The 23,931-nt window shown below is 32.5% G+C and overlaps 1 protein-coding gene across 1 annotated transcript in view; it reads left to right on the top strand.

Annotated features, from left to right (window-relative positions):
• The window catches only part of LOC140445680 (frizzled-4-like), a 152,154-nt gene extending 128,429 nt beyond the window's left edge, over positions 1-23,725 (top strand). The window contains exons 4-5 of the mRNA XM_072537926.1: positions 13,314-13,677; positions 17,424-23,725. Of these exons, the coding sequence (XP_072394027.1) occupies positions 13,314-13,677; positions 17,424-17,649 (590 nt within the window). The 3' untranslated portion in view covers positions 17,650-23,725. The remainder of the gene's footprint in view (positions 1-13,313; positions 13,678-17,423) is intronic.
• The last annotated feature ends 206 nt before the right edge of the window (positions 23,726-23,931 follow it).

The raw sequence follows: 23,931 nt of genomic DNA, 5'->3' as shown, positions 1-23,931 counted from the left end.
AAGGCCGAACAACATTTACATATTTTAAGGAAGATGACCGTGTCGAAAGCTATTATGGCTTAACAAGCGCCTTTTGAGGAATTAAGTACAGTTTTTGCACCGCGAAAAATTGTTTTCATTATCTGATAAATCAGTTTCGTGTGCTTTTAATTAATAATTGCTTTGTTGACTTCGGAAAGAACTGGTTTTAGTGTATGATTTAGATAGCTCCTTCGTACTTTCTTTTACATAGTTAATAATCCTCATTAAACTTTTTACTAACATTAATATTTGGATAAGTTAATAAAATAAGTTATTAAAACGTTCACTACATATATTTTCTCTTCTTCTTCCTTCTTGTATGTAGGCTTTAAAGCCTGTTTCTTCTTCAATATTAGCCTCCTGAATTGTTTTAATTATCGCACTATCTTTTTCTTCGTGTGCCAATACTTCTTCGTCCATTTAGTGACTTCTTTCGTGCTATTCGTACTATCCTATCCTCTGCCATTCTACTAATGTGTTCGTTCCACTCCTGTTTCCGTTTTGTCACCCACCCATTTATGTCTTCTATATTGCATGCTCTTTTTATGTTTTCGTTTCTCTCCCTATCCAACAGACTTTTCCCTAATATTCGTCGGAGTATTTTCATCTCTGTTGTTTCTAGAAGTCGTCTCTTTTAAGTCGTAAGTATGTGTCAAGTCTTGTCTCCGCCGTAAATGTTAATATAGGTCTAATTGCTGCTTTATAGATTCTTGTTTTTGTGTCTTGTCTTAGGTGTTGTTTGTTCTTCCAGATTGTGTCATTAACAGATCCCGCCGCTTTACTTGCTTTTATGCTTTGTTGTCGTTCTTCTTCTTCAACATCTCCGTAACTATTTATACCTATTCCCAGATATCTAAACCTTGCTTCCTGCTTTATTATTTTTTCATCAATTCAATTTCGATTCTACACCGTAGTGGGTATTTAGATGTTGTTATACATTTAGTTTTTTCTGCTGATATTATCATATTGTATTTCTTGGCTGTTGTATTGAAGATGTGTGTTAATCTTTGGAGCTCGTCTTCTGTCTCGGCGATTAATACAGCGTCGTCTGCATAACATCATATTTGGATTTCTTTGTTCCTCATTCTGTAACCATGACGTTCACGTTCTGCTTGTATTATTTCGTCTATTATTATATTAAACAGAAGTGGGCCTAACGAGTCACCCTGTCTGACTCCGCTTTGTACGGTATACACTATGTTAGTTTTCCATTTATCTTTGCCTGTTTTCGATTCTGGAAGTAGATGTTTTCAATGGTTTGTATAATATTGATTGGTATGTTTTTTTTATACAGTAGGTGTAAGACGTCTTCGACTTGAATGCGATCGAAAGCATTTATCAGGTCTATAAAACATAGATATTCTGGTTTATTGTACTCGAAGGCCTTTTATATTTTCTCAACTATATGGATATATTTTCTCAACTCTGGTAACCTTAAGTCCGTATGATCCGTATTATATTTTTTTATTAAAGAAAATATTGCGTTAGCCAAAAGGTTATTAGCGATTATGATAAGTGCGCTAAAGGTTTAGTTGCGGTAAGAGATATAGTAGAACGCTCAGATTTGTAGGTTTGGATAGTTCTGCTTTAAGATATAGTACGGCGGCTGGTTGTTCTGGTACTTAAATATGTGACTAAAAATATATCGTATGTGCTAAAATTAATTTTGACCATTTTTTATTCAAATTTTACCTTCTTCTTACCGCATGCTTGCATTGATAACCTATGTAAAATAGCTTTTGTAATTACTCTTATTAGTGTTATAATTATTCATACTGAAGCAACTTTATAAAAACAGAGTTACCTACATCTAAAATTAACATAAATTTACAGTTCAAAATTGTTAAAATTCAGCACAAAATGTAAGCATGTCCCAGATCTTTTTTTATTTATTTAAAAAATACAAAATACAAGTGTTATACAACAATATAAGTGTTATAAGTGTAGAACCTTTAATAATAAATAAAAACAATAAATTAGATTAATAAAAACAGTACACAGATCTTATTGTATAGCATGCTGAGGCTAGTTTCGAACTTAATAAATCGATATGAAGGGACCATTTAAAGTTGCTGTCTATAAAATACCAAGAAATTTTACAGAATCAATGATACTGATTTGGCTGTTATTAAGAAGCAAGGGTTGAAGAGCTCCTTTGTAGGATAATGCTACTGTCTTATCCACAATAAAATAGAGTAAATTAGAGTCGTACCAGGTTTTTATTTTAAGTAGATCAGAAGTTATAGTTGCATGAAGAATTGCAATATTATAGTTTCTCCAGGTGATACTGGTATCATCGGCAAGAAGACAAATTTTTCCATCGATTTTTAAATTAGTGGTGTCATTTATAAAGATAAGGAAAAGTAGAGGACCCTATACTGATCCTTGTGGTACTCCACATACAATGCTTTGGTGACTAGAGTCAGTATCATTTGCTCTTAGTAGTTGTTTCCTATTTTCCAAGTAAGATTGGAACCAATTCAAAGAAATACGTCGAATTTCGTAGAAATTTAGTTTTTTTATCAAAATGACGTGATTTGCACAATCAAAAGCTTTGGCATAGTCACAAAAATAGTGGTAGTGTAAAGATTATTGTTTAGTACTTGGTAAACCTCATGTATTACAGAAAACATAGCATCACTGGTACATTTATGAGATAAAAAGCCAAACTGATTTTGTGATAAAATGTTGTTTTCAACGAGAAATGACAGAAGTCAGGCTTTTATAAGTCTCAATTATTTTGGATAGTACCGGTAGTGAGTCATTAGGTCTATAGTTGCAGTCATTCGATTTTTCACCACTCTTATGAATAGGAATAATAATTTCTGTCTTTAGACACTCTGGAAATATATCTTTTTCAAAGGAGTCATTAATTAGTGAGACCAGGACTTCCAACACATTTTTTTGGAGATTTGAAAAAATTTTTATGGATAGTCCATCAGAACTACAGGAAGATTTGCTTTTGATACTATTGATTGTTTGGATCAGTTCAGATTTATCAACGGGTCTTATAAATAATGAATTCGAGACCTTTTTTGAATTGGGGAGATAGGAAATGGGATCTTGTTGTGGCAAAAAAGTTGATGTTATATTTTTACTTACATTAACGAAGTATTCATTAAATTTTAAGGGTTTGAAAGGGAAAATGTTTGAACTGTGTTAGTTTTATTTCGAAGATCGTTTATTGTGGACTAAGTTTTTTTTGCAACACTTTTTGAGCTTGCAAGACTACTTTGAAAGTAGTTTGAAAGTACGTTTTTTTTAGCGGTTTTGTTAAGTTTCAGATATGTTCTTCGGTACTTGGTGATATATTCAGTGACAAAGACGTTGGTAGTAAATTTCTTGGTAGGTATACAGTAGTGAACGCATATCCGTGGCTGATATGCGGATATCTTTGGTAGTCCAATGTTTGTAATGTTTTGGCTTAATTGTAACTAAAGGAAATGCCTTATTGAAAATTCAGACAAGCCTAATTAAAAAATCAGTTAAATTGTAGTCCACGTCCACAGAAGGAAAGTGCCACCCAGACGTCAAGCATAAATTTTGGAATTTACCAAAGTTCGGAGCGGAAAAAATTCTACCTAAATGTCGGGTTTTCGAGGAGGGTTTGTTTAGAGTGTTAACCTTGGTATATACTACTTTATGATCAGATAGTCCTGCATTAATAATTGTAGAGCGTACATCAAGGGGTGAGAAATCTGAAATAATATACAATATAATCAATTATGGTAGAGGTTGTTTTAGTAATTCTTGTAGGAGATCATCTAACAAATTTAGCAGTTCAGAAAAAATAGTTCCGTGGAAGAGTCAGGTGATATATATCTTTCTACAAAAAAATGCTCGTTGACTTCAAGCCCCTGCTCTGTAACCGCATCATCAGGGGAAATCCTAATTCCTCTAGAAACAAATATAATTTTCTTATGTATCATACCAATAATATCGTAGCAGTATTCATATGTATCATACCAATAACCATAAATAGTAAATTTGCCTACTTTTTTGCCTATATTTAGTAATTTATTGTATAGTCCATTTCCATCATATTGATAGCACATTATGTATGCAAATCCCTAAACTGTTGATACGGGTGACTCAATGAAAAATAGATAGGTATTTGTCAACAAGTTTACAGCAGTATATAGGAAAACAATTTTAAATTGAGTATGACCACCAGGTATAAAGGTTGAAGCAGAATAGAATACAATAGTTTTGAGGGTTACTAATCCCTAAATAAAGTTGCCAGTGTCGGAGTGATGGAGATTAACAGGTACTAATGAATTTGCAAGAAATGTAAGATGTTTATTTTATTGGTTATATATAAAATAGATTCACTGCTTTCTTCAGAATCTAAGGAATCTTCAACTCCAATGTTAATTATTACCGGTTCCAGCATTGCATCACTCATATTATCCAAATTCCACATTTTATTTTCTTCCTTGTGAGCATGACTAACAGTATTTTTCCAATTTTCTGGAGTTACTTTTGATAAGGAATGTTCTAATAATTGTTGTAAGTCTTCTAATTTAAAAGTTTTGTTGTTGCGTCCGACTTCACCCTTTACTTGAGACCATATATTTTCTATCGGATTCAGATCACAGTGGTATGGGGGTAAACGTAAAATAATTACATCACGGTTTAATGCCATTTCATCAATTATATATTTTTTATAAGCTGCTTTATGTTGCCTTACAATAGGTAATAATTCCTTTTTTGTCGAATTCTCCTTGTACTCAATTGCGTGTTTATCCAACCATTCGATTATCTCTCCTTTTTTCCATGCCGTTGTTGGCAATTTTTCTGCTAGTCTTGAATGGTAACTAGCATTATCCATGACTATGACAGAATTTTTTGGAATTAAATCCAACATTTGCTCAAAATATTCTTCAAAAACGTCAGCAGTCATTTCCTCGTGGTAATCTTTGGTTTATTTTGAGGCAAAACTTAATAATCCACCATTGACAAAACCGTATAATTAAAACGGATTTTCTTCTATTCTTTTGCCAACGAAATCCCATCTCTCTCAATAGTCCCCATAATTTCTTGTTGCTTATGATTGGTAACTCTTCGTTTTCTCTAATTAATGTTTGGATTTTGTCCAATGTTGGAAATTCTTTGTTAAAAAAAAAATAAGTGGACGCTGCGTCTTATCATGTTTTTATGTATTTCTTCAATTTCCAAGGGTTTACTCCCTCCACTCTTCTTGGGAGATGAAACAGTTCATCCTTTTCTTTCTTTTAGGAATCTATAAATTGTTGCTTCTCCAACCCCTGTCATATTTGAACACATGTTAACGATTTCACGAACATTACTTAAAGGGCGTTGATGTACAAGTGCATCGTGTACATTTAATATTATATTTTTCTCTCTTAGACTGAAGGCACCTTTAAAACTACACTTAACCGGGATAAAACCTGTTGTCGACGTCAGTTTTAAATGCAAATAACAAAATATCGACACCAAAAACGTAGGTAGGTAAGACATGAACAATGTACATCTACAAACTAAATGGAAGATGCAAACAATTTCTAATTTATATTATTGGCATAAGCTGTAATGTGGCATAAAAACTACTTAAACTATCATTAGTGAAGCCTTATCAGTAATTCCAGGTAATCGTTCAAAGAAGGTATTCGTTTTGTGTCAGGCGATAACTTGTATAGAAAACAGTAATCACCTTTAAATTACTGTTTACATTAATTTATTTCGTGAATCATTGAATTCTCTCGTTAATCACCCGTGTATAATTAACAATAATCGTGTGGCATATATACCGACGTTTTTTACGCACAAAAAGGTATAGTGAGATTAGTGGACACTTATTTTACAGAAGATTTTTTAAAAGATAATGAATTGTTGACGGCATCTTAAAATATTAATTTTTTTTTATTTATTTCAAAACAAGTATAGGGTGACGCCTATGGTTTTTTGACCTGTTGAGGATTTGCATACATAATGTGCTATCAATATGATGGAAAAGGACTATAGGTGTATATTACGTATGTTGGCTATGCTTTGGCTTTCTGTAACTACTTGAAGTTGATTTATTGTTTTAAATTTAAAGTCCATTTTCTTTATTAAATTTTGAAGAGTTCTGTCGCAGCAGTTCATGTTCCGACCGGTTGTTTCCAATTTCTTTCTTTTTATTTCTATTGTAGATATTTTAATACTTCTGTAGCAATTGTAATAGTTTTATAAGTGAAGCATCTATAGGTCGTGAAAATTTGTCACATCGCTTCTTGCGATGATAGGGTTCATTACAGTTGAAAGTGTAATTTCTAAGCTTGTACCAAGAGTTTTTCATCAGAGCCGACTTTCTTATGTAGATTTTTGTACTCACTGAAACATACTTTGTGTGTTTCAGTCTTTAAATGCATTCAAATTTTCTTTACAAAATTAATGGGAAAATCCCAGTAGTTGGCTGTATACTATAGTTAAAAAGCTTATACAGAAGTAAAAAACTTCAAAATTTGTATATTTTATACCAATATACCAATTTTGAAGTTTTTTTACTTCTGTATAAGTTCTTTACAGGTACTTTTTTTTCAAGAATTACATTCACACAGACACTGGCACTTTCTACAAAATCAGTGTCGATATCGTACACAATATTTTGAACCACTTTTACCCCATCACTATTCAAAATAATTAAATTATAGCAAACAACACTACTCTCTACCAACGAACTGCTTCCCAACTAAAAAGCTTCTACCGTGCTTCGGCACAGGCAACCAGGTCGGTTGTAAAAAAGAAGGAATCAAACGCCGCCGCATTTAAAGCGTTCTACAATATATGTTACCGCGACTATAACATCATACTCTGGGATAAAGGAATATCTAAAAAACACAAACGTAGAATTTACAATAACAGGATAATATTAAAATATAATAGTGAGGTGCAATGGACATGGACCCAAAAAACTTACAGTGTGGAAACCACGAGCGGGCAGAAGAAGCAGAGGTAGATCACCTACACCTCAAGACTAAAAGAACTGGAAGAAATTAGGGGAGGCCTATGTTCAACTTTGGACACAGAAGGCTGGGTGATGATGATAAATAGTGACGTATAACAGGAAAAATAGTATTAGACACCAACAAATACAACAAAAAACACAGGTTATACAGTTTTTTGCAAAAGAAGTAAATCAATTAATTGATGTGCGTATTATGTCGTCAGAGAATAAAGAAAATACCGAAAGAGAGGTAATTAAAGATAATTGATACGAGTGAAAAACCCAGAACCCAGATAAAAATCCGATATGGATAAATAGTTTCATATTTTTTTTTTTCTTCTTCTTCGGCTTTATAAGTAATTCTACTTGTTCATTGGCGGATTAATACCTCCATCTAAGGTTGTCACTCCATCTTTTACGCGGTCGTCCGATATTCCATTCTTTTTTTCTATTTTGTGTCCATTTTGTTTTCAGTAGCCTTTGGGTTGTAGCTGTGTCGGGTCATGTTTCTAAGGCATATGTCATTATTGGTCTTACACTGGTTTTATAAATTCTTAACTTTATGTGTTAATGTGTCTGTTTCGCCATATAGTGTTATTAGGGCATCCTGCCAGTTTATTTACTTTTTGTACTTGATCTCTCACTTCTTTGTCCAGGTCTCCATAGTTGGACAGTGTAATTCCCAGGTATTTTATTCCAATACTTGTTCAATACTGATGCCGTCAATTTCTGTTTTACATCTGGTTGGTTCTTTGTTGACTACTTTTATTCTAGTTTTCTGAGGTGAGATTGTCATATTAAATTCTTATGTTAAATCTGTGGACCAGTCTTTGCAGACTATCTTCATCTGAAGCTATCAATATTGCGTCGTCTGCGTAACAGAGTACTTTTATTTCTTTGTTTCCCATTCTGTATCCTCTTCCTTTGTTAACGCTTTTGATGATTTCATCCATGATTAAATTAAAGAGCATGGGGCTCAATGAGTCCCCTTGTCTTATTCAGCCGCTTATTTTTATAGGTTCTGTAAGTTGTCCATCTATTCTGACTTCCATTTTGTTGTTTTGGTAAATTTTTTCGATAGTTTTTATAATATTTAGGGGAACTCCTCTATTATACAGAAGATGGATTACAGCTGTGAGTCTTACTCTGTCAAACGCCTTTTTTAGGTCAATCAGACACAGAAATGCTGGTCTATTATACTCTACTGATTTCTCAGTAATTTGCTTTATAGCGAATATTGCATCTGTACACGATCTTCCACTACAAAAACCCTGTTGTTAATTTGCTAAACTTATCCTATGATTTATTAGTACTTGTAAAATTTTAGTTGTAAGTTTTAGGGTAGTATTTAACAAGTTTATACCTCTGTAGTTTTCTGGTTGTTTTTATCTCATTAACAATAAAAATAAATCTATTTTTAATCAATTTTGAAGCTTCCACGTCTTACCTACCTCACTGGTTTTCTCTGATTAACTATTGTAAAATTCGATAGTCCGTTATTATAACTGCAGAGATCTCTCCTCTCATGATTACAAAACGTCCTCAATTACATACCTATTATATTTTTTTTATCCTCAAGATCAGAACCGCTCTAAAACAAATACTTAAACGTTTTTCGTTTGGGAATGGTGATTAACTGCCTGAAAGTATACGGTTGCTTTTTTCTTCTCTTTAAACAAACAGGATATATGATCTGTTTGATTAGTGTGTAGTTAGTGCTCATCTACATAAACGAGAGAAAATTTACCAACATGAAATCTGCACCAGTTCACTAACCGGTTTTAAATCATTTTATCGAAAGAAATAACACACAATTACATGTTTCAGTAACTAACTTACGAGCTACATCTGACAACTTCGTGAACTTGGGTTGTGTACTGTTGAAACACATTATAAACGGCACAGTATATTCTTTTAGCATTAAACTGTGTAAACGGTTTGGTTAGCCAGTCATATTTTGGCTACAATGTTGTCTTTGTTATTTTTTTATTTCCTAAATTGTTGTGTGATTATTGTGTAAAGTTGAAGAAACGTATAACAGTACTGTATGGACTCTAACGAGAAATGTCATTCGGTTCTATCGTTAATACAAATATCAATACGTGAATAAGTATGCTTTATAATGTTTTCAGTTTCTGTATTGATTATGAAAAGTCATGATAGTTTTATCTACCTGTTATCTAGAAAGAAAATCTACCTGTTAGTTGAAACTGATATTGCTGGAAATGAAATCAAGGTATGTCAACCAATATCCAATTAAAAACTGGAAGTAAATGAAATACAAGTTAAAAAGCTTCACAAATCCCGCAAAACCACTTGTTGTGTCTCGACAGCTTATGGTCATTGACACGGGTAGTTTACAACATTATACATATTTTATATATAAGCATTTGGAACGAACAATTTTTTTTTGTGAAGTTGAACAATAAAACTTATCACTATGCACTGTTTATATTAGCTGAATTAAAGTTGTTTCTTTTAAAAGTTTAGTATTTCTTTTTAAGTTGTGATTGTTTCTAGAAGAATCATACTTGCAGCAGTCCATTATCACGTGTGTGATGGAAAGGGGGGTATTACAGTAGTGGCATACTAGAGACTTTTTCTGATGCCATAAGGTATCCATGTGTAAGACGTGTATGCCCTATTCGTAGTCGGCAAGTAACTGATTTTTCTTTCCTGTTCATAGAGGACATATTGACACGAGATAAGTTGGGTTTAACGTCATGCAGCTTGGTTTTTGTTTTATTCCACAAGTCTGCCCATGAACTGATTTTTTGTTTTATCAATATCTTAGATCCGTATGAGTTTGGAACTCTTTGAAGGTTGAGTCAGAAGAACATGCTGCTTTAGCGGCCTGGTCTGCTTTTTCGTTTCCCAATATATCAATATGAGATGAAGTCCAGATCAGTATGACTTTTATGTTAGCAGAAAATAGTTGGTTACAGATGGTATGTATTTCCTGGACTAGTGGATTTTTGGAGAAGATGCATCTTATGGAATAAATCGAGGAAAGAGAATCAGTGCAAATGGCAATTGTTTTGCTCTCATTTGAAGTAGGATGGATTGAAGTCTTTAACGCTTCGAGTATTCCATATAATTCTGCGGAGTAAATTCTATAACTTCTAGGTAGTCGCACAGAGCTTATTGTCGTCGTCAATGTGGACACAGCACAGCCACAACAGTCTTCATTCTTGGACGCATCGGTGTACAAAATTTCATCAAATTGTGTTAAGTTGAGGATGTTTTGGAAGGACTTTCTATTGGGTTTGTGAATTTTGTTTTATTGAATCTGCATAAATCGGTATTGAATATTGGAAGATTGTGCATCCATGGAGCTGTCTTGGGGGTGTAAATAGAAGTAGTATTGGAAATGTTGATGGAATCTAATAAAGGAGATAATATTTTTGGTAATGTGAGTGAGTGAGTGATTGGATGCGTTTGCTGTGGGAGGTTCTAAGGGATTGATTAGATTCTTGACCAGTTTACTTGGGTTTGCGGATATTCTTATAAAGTATGAAAGTAGAAGTATCTGCCTTCTTAGATTGAGTGGTGGCTCTGAAGATTCAACACAAACACTTTCAGCGGGGCTTGATTTGAAAGCACCAAGACATAGTCGTAGGGATGTATTTTAAATCGTGTTAAGAGACTTTAGTAAGGAGCTACTAGATGTCATATAAAGAATACTGTCGTAGTCTAGCTTAGAGCGAATTAACGCTATATATATATTTTAACGAGAGATTCTTCATCAGCTCCCCAAGAGTAACCAGTAACAGATTTAAGTAAATTAATTCTTTGGGCACAGTTTCCTTTAAGTTCCTGAATAAGCTGTCTCCAGATAAGCTTTTTATCAAAGGTGATACCAAGAAGTGTCAAATAGTTATTTTTGATAAAGTGAATTAAATTGGATTTAGAAGCTGAAAACATAAATCCAGCACGCGTAGACGAGGTGTTTATTTTGTTTATTGCATTTTGTAGCAAAGTGCTAGTGATAGCTGTGACTCTGCCTTGACAGTATAATATAATATCATCAGCATATGTCGAGTACCTGACTAGTGGTTCTATATATGAGGAAAAGTCATTCATGCTAAGTAAAAATAAGGTAGGGCTTAACACTGAGCCCTGAGGCAAACCGTTATTCAGCGCATGTGATTTTGATGTTTTTCCATTTGTTAATACGCTAAAATATCGATTTGTTAAAAATAAATTTGAAAAAATAAATAAATGTTACCAGTTAAATTATATTCTGTTAATTTTCTGAGAATTAGAGGTCTTTGTACAGTGTCGAAGGCACTTTGGATATCTACGACTTCGTTTCTATTCGAAAATGCGTTAACAATGTCAGTGTGTAGTGTGACCAAGTTCTCCATTGTATTCGATTTGATCTGAAGCGTGTTTGGAATGGGTCAGGAATATTATTTTTATCTAGATACCATAGTAAGCGTTTATTGACCATCTTTTCTAACAGTTTACATAGTGAACAAGTGAGAGAAATTGGTCTATATGATTTTAGAAGATTTGGAGATGAGTCATTCTTTTTGATAGGAATTGTAGTTGCTTGTCGCCATAACGTTGGGAACTGTTTTTGAGACCAGATCTTATTATATAACTTTAGTAGTTTGAGATGTGTGTCTGGATGAAGATTTTTTAAGAATATTCATGGGATATCGTCTGGACCGGCTGCAGAGTTTTTTAATGAGGAGATGGCTTCGTTTAATTCTAGGAGCTTAAAAGGAAGATTAATAGAACTAGTGTTAGAAAATATTTTGAGTTATTGGGAAGATTCGGAATATTTGATTTATCTGAAAAGTGGGGGCAAAATATATCTGCAATATGTTGATCATCGGTAACTGTTTGATCCTGCAGGGAGATGGCGGCAATCTTGCTGGATGTATTATGACCTTTCATACGTCTTATCTTTGACCACATATGCCGGTGAAGTGTCTTTTGTGACTGAACTAACGTACTGATTGCATGAGGCTTTCTTACTTTCTTTTAAAATCCACCTAGAAATGGCTAAATCCACCTAAAGTTTTTTAAAATTTATTAGATCCGAAACCACTTGTTTAAAAACGAGAAAGTGAATGAAATTGAAACATTTGCAAAACGTGAATACATCGATAGAGTTTAACCCTCCGTTACACGATAAGTAAATTGTTAATACATTTACAATGTTTTTTAATAAATAATATTGTAATAATTATATCTCGTATAATTTGACAGGTGGATTTTTCTGTTGATCTAATGGAACTTCCTTTACTAATTTTTATATATATCAGATTAAACTCAGATCTTAACAAAGAAAATAAATTGAAAAATTTTATATATGTGCTTTATCTGATACTATCGAAGCATGTCATGCTAAAACGCCTCGATAGTCTCGTGTTTTCCATAAATGCATCTCGGCTGCCAACTCGACTGTCACTTGACAAAAGCAGACAACGACCGAAAACAAGCGAAACTCGAACCCATATGCAAAACAGCTGCCTGCCTATACGTGCATCGGATCCAGTAGGCTTTGTCTGAACCGCGCTACATTACTCACGACCAGTGACATTTTAAAAATAAAAAATAAAATTTCGTTTTGGTGTGTGTCTCGATGGCGAAAATGTCGTGCCGCAATCCAATGTACTATTCAAACGTCGATTTGGCAATTTTTAAAGGCACTGTTTTATCAGATAACAGGTACTAAATGTAAGGTGTGACATTCATTAAAAATAAATAATGACTGGAGATTTTTATACAGCTTAAAGATCAAAAATGCTACCAAATTTGGTTGTTACGGTGATTTATAATTTTGATAACGGCATAATGTCTGCTAAAATTAAATCAGTATGCACTTGGAAAAGAGTTTTAATAAGATTCGAATAACATAGTTAAATATCGTGTATATAATGTGATTAAGCCACAATTGATTGTAATGACAATAACATTTTACCTAAAAAATTTGTCGTTTCGATTTCCACTCCAGAAATCGTTCTCAAAAAAGATTATTTAGAATTTTGTTGAAAAGAATGTATAACCGTCAAAGTTGTTTACGGGATTGAACCGCCTTTAGATTATTAAAACTTTTAAATGAAACGAACTATAATATAGTAGAGTATATAGTTAAGACTGACTTTATTTTGTTCCAAAAGTAAATACAATTGACAGTTTACATTGTACCAATCTTAACTTACTGTAAATGACAAATAGCCCTAATATTTAAATTTTGTTTAGTTGATATCAATATTTAAACATAGATAATAGTATATTATATTTTTATTAACAAAAAAATGCAAAATTTGATAAAATTATATTGAATAAATTGTTTTTGATATTCTTGAGATTTTTTTTTATTTTTTAGGAACGTGCTACATTGGCAACAGAAATTCCACAACCCTGCTTTCTCTGGTACTAATTCCCTACTTCTTCTACTTTACTTCTGGTACCGTACTTCTCTTCTTGGGTTGCAGCTATGTGATGAGAAAACCGAGGTCTCTGGCTGCCGCGCCTCTTACCAATGCCGCTCCAAGAAAGGAAAGTGATTTCTTAGGGGCGATTTGTACATTATATGCAATTCCTACATTCTGCGTAATGGCCAGTATCTACTATGAGTATAACAACAGAGATAGATGGCTTGCTGGAGAGAGAAAACCTGCCTTATGGGCGTTCCTGTTAAAATACTTCATGAATTTGTTCATTGGAGTAAGCAGCGTATTCTGGATTTGGTAAGTTGTATTAATTTGTTACTTTCTAAAGTCAGGCAAATATTAAATGAAACTATAAATAAAAAATTCGCCGTAAGTGGCCGAAATCAGGTGCTCTTCATCAATTCTAGGAAATTTTGAATTCGATCATTGGCGACGCGTAAGAAAATTTGTTTCCTTGTGGTCACTTAGCATTGTAACAGTAGAATATTATATTTCTGCTTAGAATAATAAAAATAATACATTAGAGGTAGTTTATAAAATAAGTTCTCATTTACATTAATAATGTTTCGACTGAGCGGATGAGAAGAACTCGACTATATACCTAAAGATGTAAGATACTCAAATTAGTATATTCTTTTTATTTAAGAAGGATATTCAATTATTTAGTTTCTATTCTATTCTATCAATAGAAAAAGTACTAGTAACCGCAGATGATTGTTTTGGTCTGTATGTACATAAATGTCTTTTAAAAACATGTCAAAACGTGTTTATTTGGAAGAAGTTATACATCGACAAGAAGTTATACATGTTTCGTGTTGACTTTTGACAGCAGTAAAAAGAACAAAACGCAATTATCAAGATTCGAAGTTTATTTCTGAGAAAAATTTAATTCTTCCTTTTTTGTTTACACAGCAAAATAGAGAAACAACAGATTAATCAGCACATTTCTGCAGCTACGTAACGAAGCAAATACTTTCATTTTACAAGCGTCAATAAAAAACTGAAAATTCCGCCAAAAGAAGAATTGAAATACAGTTCACGCTGTAAACGCTTAACTTGTATGGTATGAAGCAGGAATAATAATAGAGCCCAACAAAATGAAAAATTTTAGTATGTACTTCAGAAAAAACAAATTTTAAATATTTTTGATGTGATTTCAAAAAAGTCTTATTTTTTTCATAGTTTTTTTTTAATCGATTGTATAATTTTAACTTAGCTCGGAACGATATACACAAAGGCACCTGGAAATCAACAAGACACACTTACAGTATTATTATACTTAGGGGAGAGGGGGCACATGTCAACACATTTCAAAAAAAAATTTTATACTGCATTTGTGTACATTTAAATTTGGCAGTAATTAAATCATTTAGGGCACGTGAATTAAATTCCAAGTAGATTAGTCCACATATACCCCTAAGGGAGGCATATGTGGACAAGACAATATTTTCTACGGGGCACATGTGAAAATTAAAGGAAAATCTAAAAAAGGAGCTGGATCTGGTTGTCCCAATTTTTTTTTTCAAGAGCTGGAAATTTTTTTCAAAGAGCTCATAATATCGTTTGCAGAAATGGACTCTCATCCTTATGATCTGGAAATACAAAATCTTGTCGTGGCGTCATTTTTAAAAAATTTACTAAAAATTCTGACTCCTAGTTCCTTTTCGATCTGACCAACAAAGAATTTGAGTGTTTTTTTGTAACAAATTTAATGAGAACAAAATCCTCTTTCTAGATATTCGTAAGATCCAATCCAAAATCTTTACCATCTTCAATCTCAACTTCCATAAGACTGTCATCTGATTCTTCGCAATAATTCTCAATTTCGCTTTCTGATGGCTTCTCATCAAAAACTTTGCGAATATGGGATTTGGATTTTTTCTTTTCTATATTGCTGGCCTTTCTTTCCTCCTTTTCTCTTATTTCATTTTCTAATCTATTTTTTCTGGTGTAGCGGTCAGAATGGTTGAAATTTTTTTCTTTCTTCCTTTCTTGGAACTTACTCTCACGGCCTTTGGGTATGGACGTGTAAGTTTGGACGAATTTGTTCCGGAGTAAGTTTTGCATCGCAAATAATTACAATTTTGGAACTTTCTTTGTGGTAATTAAAACAGGTTGACAATTATTGTTGACTTGTGGTTGAACATTTGCCGATGATGATGTAGAAGGCATTTCGGAATTAGAGAGTGTACTGCAATGTAGACAATCATCAGTTGTGGTATCTCGCTGCGATACATCACTGACTTCCGTAACTTCAGCTCCTACGAAATTTTCCGATGAAAAATTATTTTTATTAAAGGGATATCAACCAGTGATCAAAAACTCAGAAATAATGTTTTTCCTATTAAATGCTTCGTCAAAGGCTGGAGCTGTTAGATGTACAATGTCATAAATTGTTATAGCTTTTCCCGGATGTGTAGACTTTCATAAGTTGAATACTGCACGACAACGACCCTTAAAACGACCAAATACACACACATCTAGAGGCTGCAAACGATGTGTTGTGTATGGAGGAAACGGTAAGAGTACTGAACCATTTTCCCTGCAATACAATATAACATCTAACATTGCATGTGTATTATGGTTATCCAAAAGTATTAACGCGGAGTTTTCCTTAGAAGCGTGCATGTTTTTTTAATATGCTTTACAACTTCAAGGAATCCCTCGTTCGTCATCCAACCACTTGGAGAAGCAATACAAATGCTGTCTTCTGGAGCTCCAATCAGGAATGACTCTTTAAATCGTACTCGTGGAAAGATATAAACAGGTGGAATAGCATTTCCATTGGCAATGATTATTCCAACAAACGTCACTTGCTCACCTCTCTCTGCTCTAACTGCTTGTCCCACTTGCTTACTTACCCTTATTTACGACCACTTTCGGCATTTGCAGAACAGTGTTCACTCCGCTTTCATCTACATTCACGATTCTATCACTAGTAAATTTGTACGTTTTGTAAACAGTCTCTAGGTTATCAAAACACATGTCTACGTTAACTTTATTAAAACTGATGTTTCTGGCTAGACTCGTAGACTCCGGTTTTGGCAAAGATAAATTATTGTGACGCTTCATGAAACCTTTCATCTACTCAATTCCAGCAAAATGATTTTCCGACCATGACTTTGGCACATTTTTTTCAAGCTTCAGCTTCAAGCTCTATGCCTGTGTTCGAATTTGAAAGTAGGTTAATCCATACTGTAACTTCGAAGATTGAAGAATATAATTTACTAAACTGTCCTCTTCTTCATTTAAAAAAAATCTGCTGTGTTGTATACTTTGATGAAAACTTTATTTCGGATATTTCTGTATCATTTATTTTTTTTTTATTCAGTTTTTTAATCTTTTATGTAACATGGACTTCTTCAATCCATATCTCTCTGCTACGTTTCTGATTGATCCGTTACCATTTGTTATATCGCAAATGGCCTGAACTACTACGTTTTCAGGAATATGACTTCTATCAGTTTTTCTGATGTAGGTTCTCGCCATTATTTCGAACTGTAAGGTAATAAAAAAGATATTTTAGGTTGTTTTGTTTTGAAAGAACCTACGGGGTTTCAGTGGACACTGTCCTATTGTTCCTCTGTATGGTGTCCACAGCTGCCCGGTATGCATAGTTTTTGAAAAGTAAAGTTGAAACTTACCTGATATCAAATATGATAATATTGAAAATACGATGCACTTTACAAGTAATCACAGAATGTCAGTAAATAATATTACAATCTCTAAAAAACTGTTTATTTACTTTTACGCGACAAAAGTAACACAACCTCGTGACACAAACAAATGGCAACTGACATTGAATTTATTTCTCGGGATAGAACTATATCGCCAGTGCCACCTACGAGAGTGAGTTAAAACCACTCGAAAAGAAATCTAGACGGAAAAAAATCAACTGTCCACTTGTTGCCTATGTCCACATGTGCCTCCCCTCTTCCACAGACTTCAATTTTTGGCAGTTATAATTTTGTACTGTAATTTTAGAGAAATGTTATTTAGTTTATTTAATTAACGTGAATAATATTTATTTAATTGATTTGCAGGTCGATGAAAAGTGTAATGGCCTGGCGATCAATTCTAAGACGCCTTGGACCAAGAAAGCAGCTACCTTTAAAGGTGCAAACAATGCCCCAGGTGATGCGATATATGCCTGCCCAGACATTAAGTACGAGTCTGAGCACCACTTCCAAACATTCTACTAGAACACATCCACATAGGAAACCCAGAGTACATCACCATATGCGGTCAGGAAGTGAAACGGTCATCTGATGGTCTTTTCTGTATATTTTAAATATTTCCCAAATCAAATGACTGAAGTTGATAAAACGTTGTATGCCAAAATTTGTGTCTTACATTTTGGGGAAAAAGGTAAAGCAAATATTATTTAAAAACCACGGAATAACGTGGTAGTATTAGTTGTAATTAAAGAGGCATTACGTATTGTTTACATAATAATTTTATTCAAGGGACAGCTTTATTTAAAATATTGTTAAGAATTTCGGTATAGAAAAAAAAACAAAACAATTATTTCGTTATTATATAAAATTAAGTTTAAGCATGTAATGGCGGATTGTTGGAGTATCGATCAGAATAAAAAACAATATGTTTAACCGTAACGCTACATAATGCATCACAAGTTGTCTTGTTCATCAGTTATAAATATCAACATAGGAGATGACAGGCTTAAAGTCATTATAAACCTATTTCCATTTCTATCGTTCCCACTTTTTTAGTCTATAATCTGTAGCTTGGTACAAGTTTAAAAAGCATCTTTTTTTACAAATTTAAATGGTTTCTTCGATATGGTATCTCTTACAATTTGTTCTGTCCTCTGGTATGAAATCTTTTGTTTTTCTGTTAGAAATGACGATTATTTTCTGGTTTTTCGAGCCGGATCAGGCTCGAAGGACCAAAAAATATAAAAAAAAAAAGCAGCATTTAACAACCTTTATTAAGTAAGATATAATTTCATTAAAACCCATGGACGCTTCAGTTGTATCAGCAATATGCACAGTAAAGTCAAGTCATCGGAGTCAGATAACGTTGAAATAAATAATACGTTTTCTAGATCTATTTTTATTGTATAATCTCACTTTCTGGTTGTTGGAAGGAAGCACAATCTTCGTGATTGGTTTGTAACTAAAACTACCTAAGTTTATTGTAGATAATGCAAGTTTTTCCTTTTTGGTCAAATATTCATGTCATTCGACACAAACTAAGATTCGAAAATTTGTTTTTGAAAACTGGTGCAGTATGCTGTGTATTTAAGCACTTTTTTAGGGAGGAATTTTTTATTAAAAGTATCTACAAAGACGATGTACCTATATATATTAAGATTAAATCAAAAAGATTTGTATGATATAATACACTTGCAATCTTGGGCATATATTATTCATTAATTGCTTCCATGTTTTACCATCATTGCTTTCTTCTTTGTTATTAGAACATTCATATCTACTATCTACATATGTTCATAAACATGCTCTTACAAAAATTCACTGTACTTTTTTATCGTAAAGCAAAGAACTCACCCTTTTGCTCTCCCTTGTTCAATCTTCACTTACCCTCTCCTAAGTGAATATGGAGAATAAAAAATTGTTCTTTTGCATTTAGATTCAAAGACTAAAAATTATCATAGTTTTTTTCTTTAAACTCTTGCAACCATCATTATATCATTTGCATATCATCTAAAATCAAAGATTTTTAAATCAATAAAACACTTTCTGAGACCAAAATTAAGTATACTAAAAATTCTAGATGCTTTTTTGCTGTCATTTAATTTATCGTTTTCTATCGTGCGGAATTAAATATTCGTTTGGTACTAAGCAACTTCTCAGAAAGGGCTAAGTACTAAAATTTCGAATAATCGAAGGTCCTTTTGAATTTTTCGGAAAGACCTTAATAAAACAGTAATATTCTTCTGTAAAAACATAAAAAATATATCACATATTTATTTTACACAATTGTTTTGCATAACATAAATTCAGAAATTTTCAAAACGTTACTTTTATAATACTTTTCGCAATTTTACATTTGTACGCGTTGGAAACTTGCGCCAGCACCTTTGGCAGGAGATTCAATTGCAAAAAATTTTACTTCTGATGAGATGCGAATAATTCTTCTGTGTGCCACATCTCGAATGCCTGCAGATGGTTGATTGTGTTTGCTTTTAATGTCCAAGCTTCAACAGCATATACTAACATTGACCACACAGTGGAATCTGTCATTCGTTGTGTTAGTTTCAAATAAAGATTATCGTCACATAAAAATGGCCTAATTTTGTCGAATGTTGCTCTCACCATTTCAATTCTACTTTTAATCTCAGATCCTGGGTCTAGGTCTTGCTTAATTATGCTTTCCGCTTAAATCTTTCAACATTTTCTATTTGTACTCCATTGACACTTATCTTGTTCGACTAAATACCATTAACCTAATTTTATTTATATGTATGTTCAGCCTAAATTTATCTCCTTTTGTATTAATACTGTTTAAATGTTCTTAAAGCCCCTCTATAGTGTCATTCAAAATGACCGTACCATCTGCTAGATCTTCTACTGCTGCCTTAAACATTTGATCAGAATATAGGTTGAATAGTATAGATGATAATACACAACCCTGTCAATCTCCTCGATGTATATCTGTTTAATTATTAAGTTCCTTTTGCCTGTTTTTTATATATTGACTATATTTTATGGGGAAAAAGAAGGGAAAAGACAGTAGATTTGATTTCACGTACAGTGCGTCTGTGTATCCGCCTTATACGTATTTCGCCCTAATAGGGCTCTTCAGAGACGGCTATGCACAGTCGCTCTGAAAGTGAAAATAAGTATTTTCTGTTTTAGGAAGCAATTTAACATGGCTTCGTATAGACGCAAATAGCGACATCTGATATTAATTATTATTTGGTTTCGAAAATTAGTTTACGGATTTTATATTTTATGGATTTCTCTATAACTGAAAAATTTATTTTTATTTAATAACGCATAGAATTAATAATAAGTTAAAATAATTGTTTTGTTTGACTTCTACATATTTTTTGTATAGTAACATAAATGTATATCCCAGTTTAAAGGTAAAATTTGTTAAAGGTTAAAATTAAAGCGAAAACTTATCCTGTACAGAGTTCAAAACTGTAAAAATTCTTATTGTACATATTACATAATGTAGACAAAATTATATTCTTCCATTAGAAATATTTATTTGTATTAAGGGAAGGGCTCGAGTAAAGAACAAAAATGCGCTTAGAACATCTTCTTGTATTTTGTAATGTTGTAAATAGTCTGTGATTATTTGTATACACAATATTTATTTTTTATATTAACTATTATTCATGGCCATTATTTTTAAAAAATGTATATTAAAAGAGAATATGTTCTACTGTTCATGTAAATGAAAAAATAAACAAATATCGATGTATCTATTTTAAATATTATGTTTATATGTGGTAAGCCACAATTGAATATAATGAAAATTACATTTTCAATTAACTAATGTTGGACGTTTCAATTTCCTCTCCGGAAATTGTTTTCAAAAAATATATTTAAAAAATTGTGCGAAAAGTATAATCAACAAGTTCTTAAATTAGGTTATGTTTTTAAAAACTGACTGTTGAGTTAACAGTCAAGTCAGCTTCGTATATTTTATCAATTATATTCATTTGATTGTCCTTGCCATTGCTAATTTTTGTACAATTATTACTTTTTTGGAACCTCATGTCAAGGTAAGACATTTAACTTTATGCTGTCAGCTAACACAAAATTTCTTGTTGTAGTTTTATTGGGCTTTTTCTTGTTGTCCTCATTTTTGGTGGGACCACCCATTACTAACAGAAATATTCATGTCCCGTCCCATTTGCTATTAGCGGAAGGTGGTCTTATATCGCCAGCTAACATAAATAATTCATAAAAAATAAGTTTAACAACAAAAGGCACATATATTAATTTGTATATATTGACTGATATTTGAAATTTAAAAAAAATTATGAATGAATGAATTTAAAAAAATGAATCCACCATTCTTCATTATCTGCCCCGAATTCACAGCAAACACGGCATGTTGATGATGTTTCTTCCTCTATTATTTTAATCTCCGGTTTCTTCTTTTTGTTCGACTCCTTACTTTCTTTACCTTCACTAAGTACGCGTTTTTTTGACAATGATAGCTGCTTTCTTTTGTTTTTTAAATTATTTTTCTTCCAACTCTTCTTTCATCGGTGTCGAGATCAAAATTTTGGATTTCTGTTTCTCTCTTTTGTTTTGTTTAGGTTTAGGTGTTGGATGTAATTCTTCGAATGTCCTGTTCTTAATCTCTACTGTTTTGTCCTCATCATCTGTAGCTTCATTATCTTACACTTCTTGTAACTCGCAAAATGATTCGTCAGTGTCAATAGCTTTGTGGAATCGGGAATTGTTTTTGTACACTTTCCGATGGAAGTCAAATCAAACCACTTGTTCCAGCAACTGGACAAAGTTTGCCAAAGATAAAGTGTTCGCATCGATCATCGCAGCTGGTATCTCCATAGCAATAGGTGAGTCAGTTATTCGAGTAAAATCTTCCTCTTTAAATAGATATAGTCCAGTAATATTGAAACCATGTATACCTTTTTCAATCGTTGTTACGCGGTTGTATGCTATAACAAATAATTCAGTCACATTCGTGATTATATATAGATTTTAAACCAGAGAAAAAAGTGACATCCAATGGTTGAACCCTATGAGATGTGTGAGTGGAAAGAGAAACCATTATGATTCCATTTTCACGACAGTTATTATAGGATTGAGGAGTAGAATGTCAGGTGTGGTTGTCTAAGATGAGCATGAAAGGATCATCAGAGGAGGCTTTGACAAATTTACAAAAATGCTTTAACCATTCGAAAAATAATTCCTCGGTTATCCAACCAAACTTTGAACAATGATAGATGGAGCCAATGGGACCATTTTTACTCAATCCCTAACATTTTAAATATAAACATGAGTGGAACATACTGTCCCGCAGCACTACAGTAGTGGTTTGTCTCGTCCACATTGTATATGCGGTCCGGGTGAAAATTGTATTTTTTCATTAATGTTGTCACGTTATGATAAAGCACATTTATATCTGCTTTATTGAAAGCTAGTAATGTATTCTTAATAGTCGCTTCTGTCAAGGACAATTGTGGATGTCTCTTTAGGAAACCATATAGCTATTCTTTTCCACATGTTTCTTTGTTGGCACTGAACTTGTTTCTTATATTTTTTGATACAGTATATTCGTATGCAATTTCCGTATTTTGTTTGGGGTTAATCCATAGAAAAGATTTGATAATTTAATTACATATTCAGCTAGCATATTTTCCTGTTCTTTAGAAATAACTGGTTTTCTTCCTAACGCAATTTTTTTAGAGCTTACGTAATACATTTGTAAAAAATCGGCGAAAAACAACTTAATGTAATATTAATACAACTGCACGTCTGACTGATCACATGGGTTTTCGGAAGTTTGCCAACTTTGTCGCAAGATGGCAGCACGTATTGGAATACTGAAGTTACGCTTTACTTTAAAAAAATTGTGTAGTATTCGATATTATCCGCTGGTCGATATTAGACCATCTTCCTCCTACATTTTAAAGTTATAGTATCTTGTTTAATATAAAAGTTGTATCTGGGCTATCGATATACGAACGGGGATATTTATCACCTCGTCTTCTTCGCAAATGCTGTCTGATGAGAGCAAAACTTCGAAATATTTATAACACGAGAACAAATTAAAAGCGATATGAATATTTCTGTTCTTATATTATTATTACCTTTGTATTTATATATCCATTCGTGTTAAACGCTTCAAAAATCTTTTTAAAAAATGAGTTGGCTTATTTTTACTGGTAATAATTAATAATAATAGCGTTGGGGTGTATCTCACAAATAGGTTTTATTACCTTTTATGAAAGAAATTGTACCTATGTTGTCATATAATATAAATGGTAGACACATATTCTTTCTTAAAATATAAACATCAACAATTTTTTCATTTTCTATCATTTTTAACTCAATGTCAGTTTTATGGCAGCTTGTATTTCATGTTTCATAGGAGAGGGTGTTAGACTTAACTCTAAATAAATATCCTCAATCAATAATAGCACGATTTTTTTTAGTGTACACATTTGCGTTTTTCATTATTGTAAATATTAGCGTGCCATTTTATAATATTCCTACGATGTCTTAATTATAAGACCTAGTTTTTATAAGATTTTTATACATATTTTTTATAAATCTATGTACTTACAAACTATTTATTTAGTTATTTAGGTTTGTGTAAAGTGTCTTGTGATATGTGTTTAGATGTAATTAAATAAAAAGTTTATATTTAACCAAGTCGTTTAATTCCTCCTTTCGAAATAAACTGTAAGAAAATAATAAAAATATGGAATGATGCCTTTGGTAATATGAAAAACAAATAAAAGAGATATGCTTAAAATGGGATAATTTCCGAGAGTTGGCTGTATATCAAATTAGTTAAAAAACTCGAACATCGAAGTAAAAAACTGCTGTTGTAATTTAAAAATTAAATTAAAAA

Source organism: Diabrotica undecimpunctata, chromosome 7 (genome assembly GCF_040954645.1).
Source record: "Diabrotica undecimpunctata isolate CICGRU chromosome 7, icDiaUnde3, whole genome shotgun sequence".
NCBI lineage: Eukaryota > Metazoa > Arthropoda > Insecta > Coleoptera > Chrysomelidae > Diabrotica > Diabrotica undecimpunctata.
The sequence above is the reverse complement of the archived record's forward strand: the minus strand, read 5'-3'. Positions and strand labels throughout refer to the sequence as shown.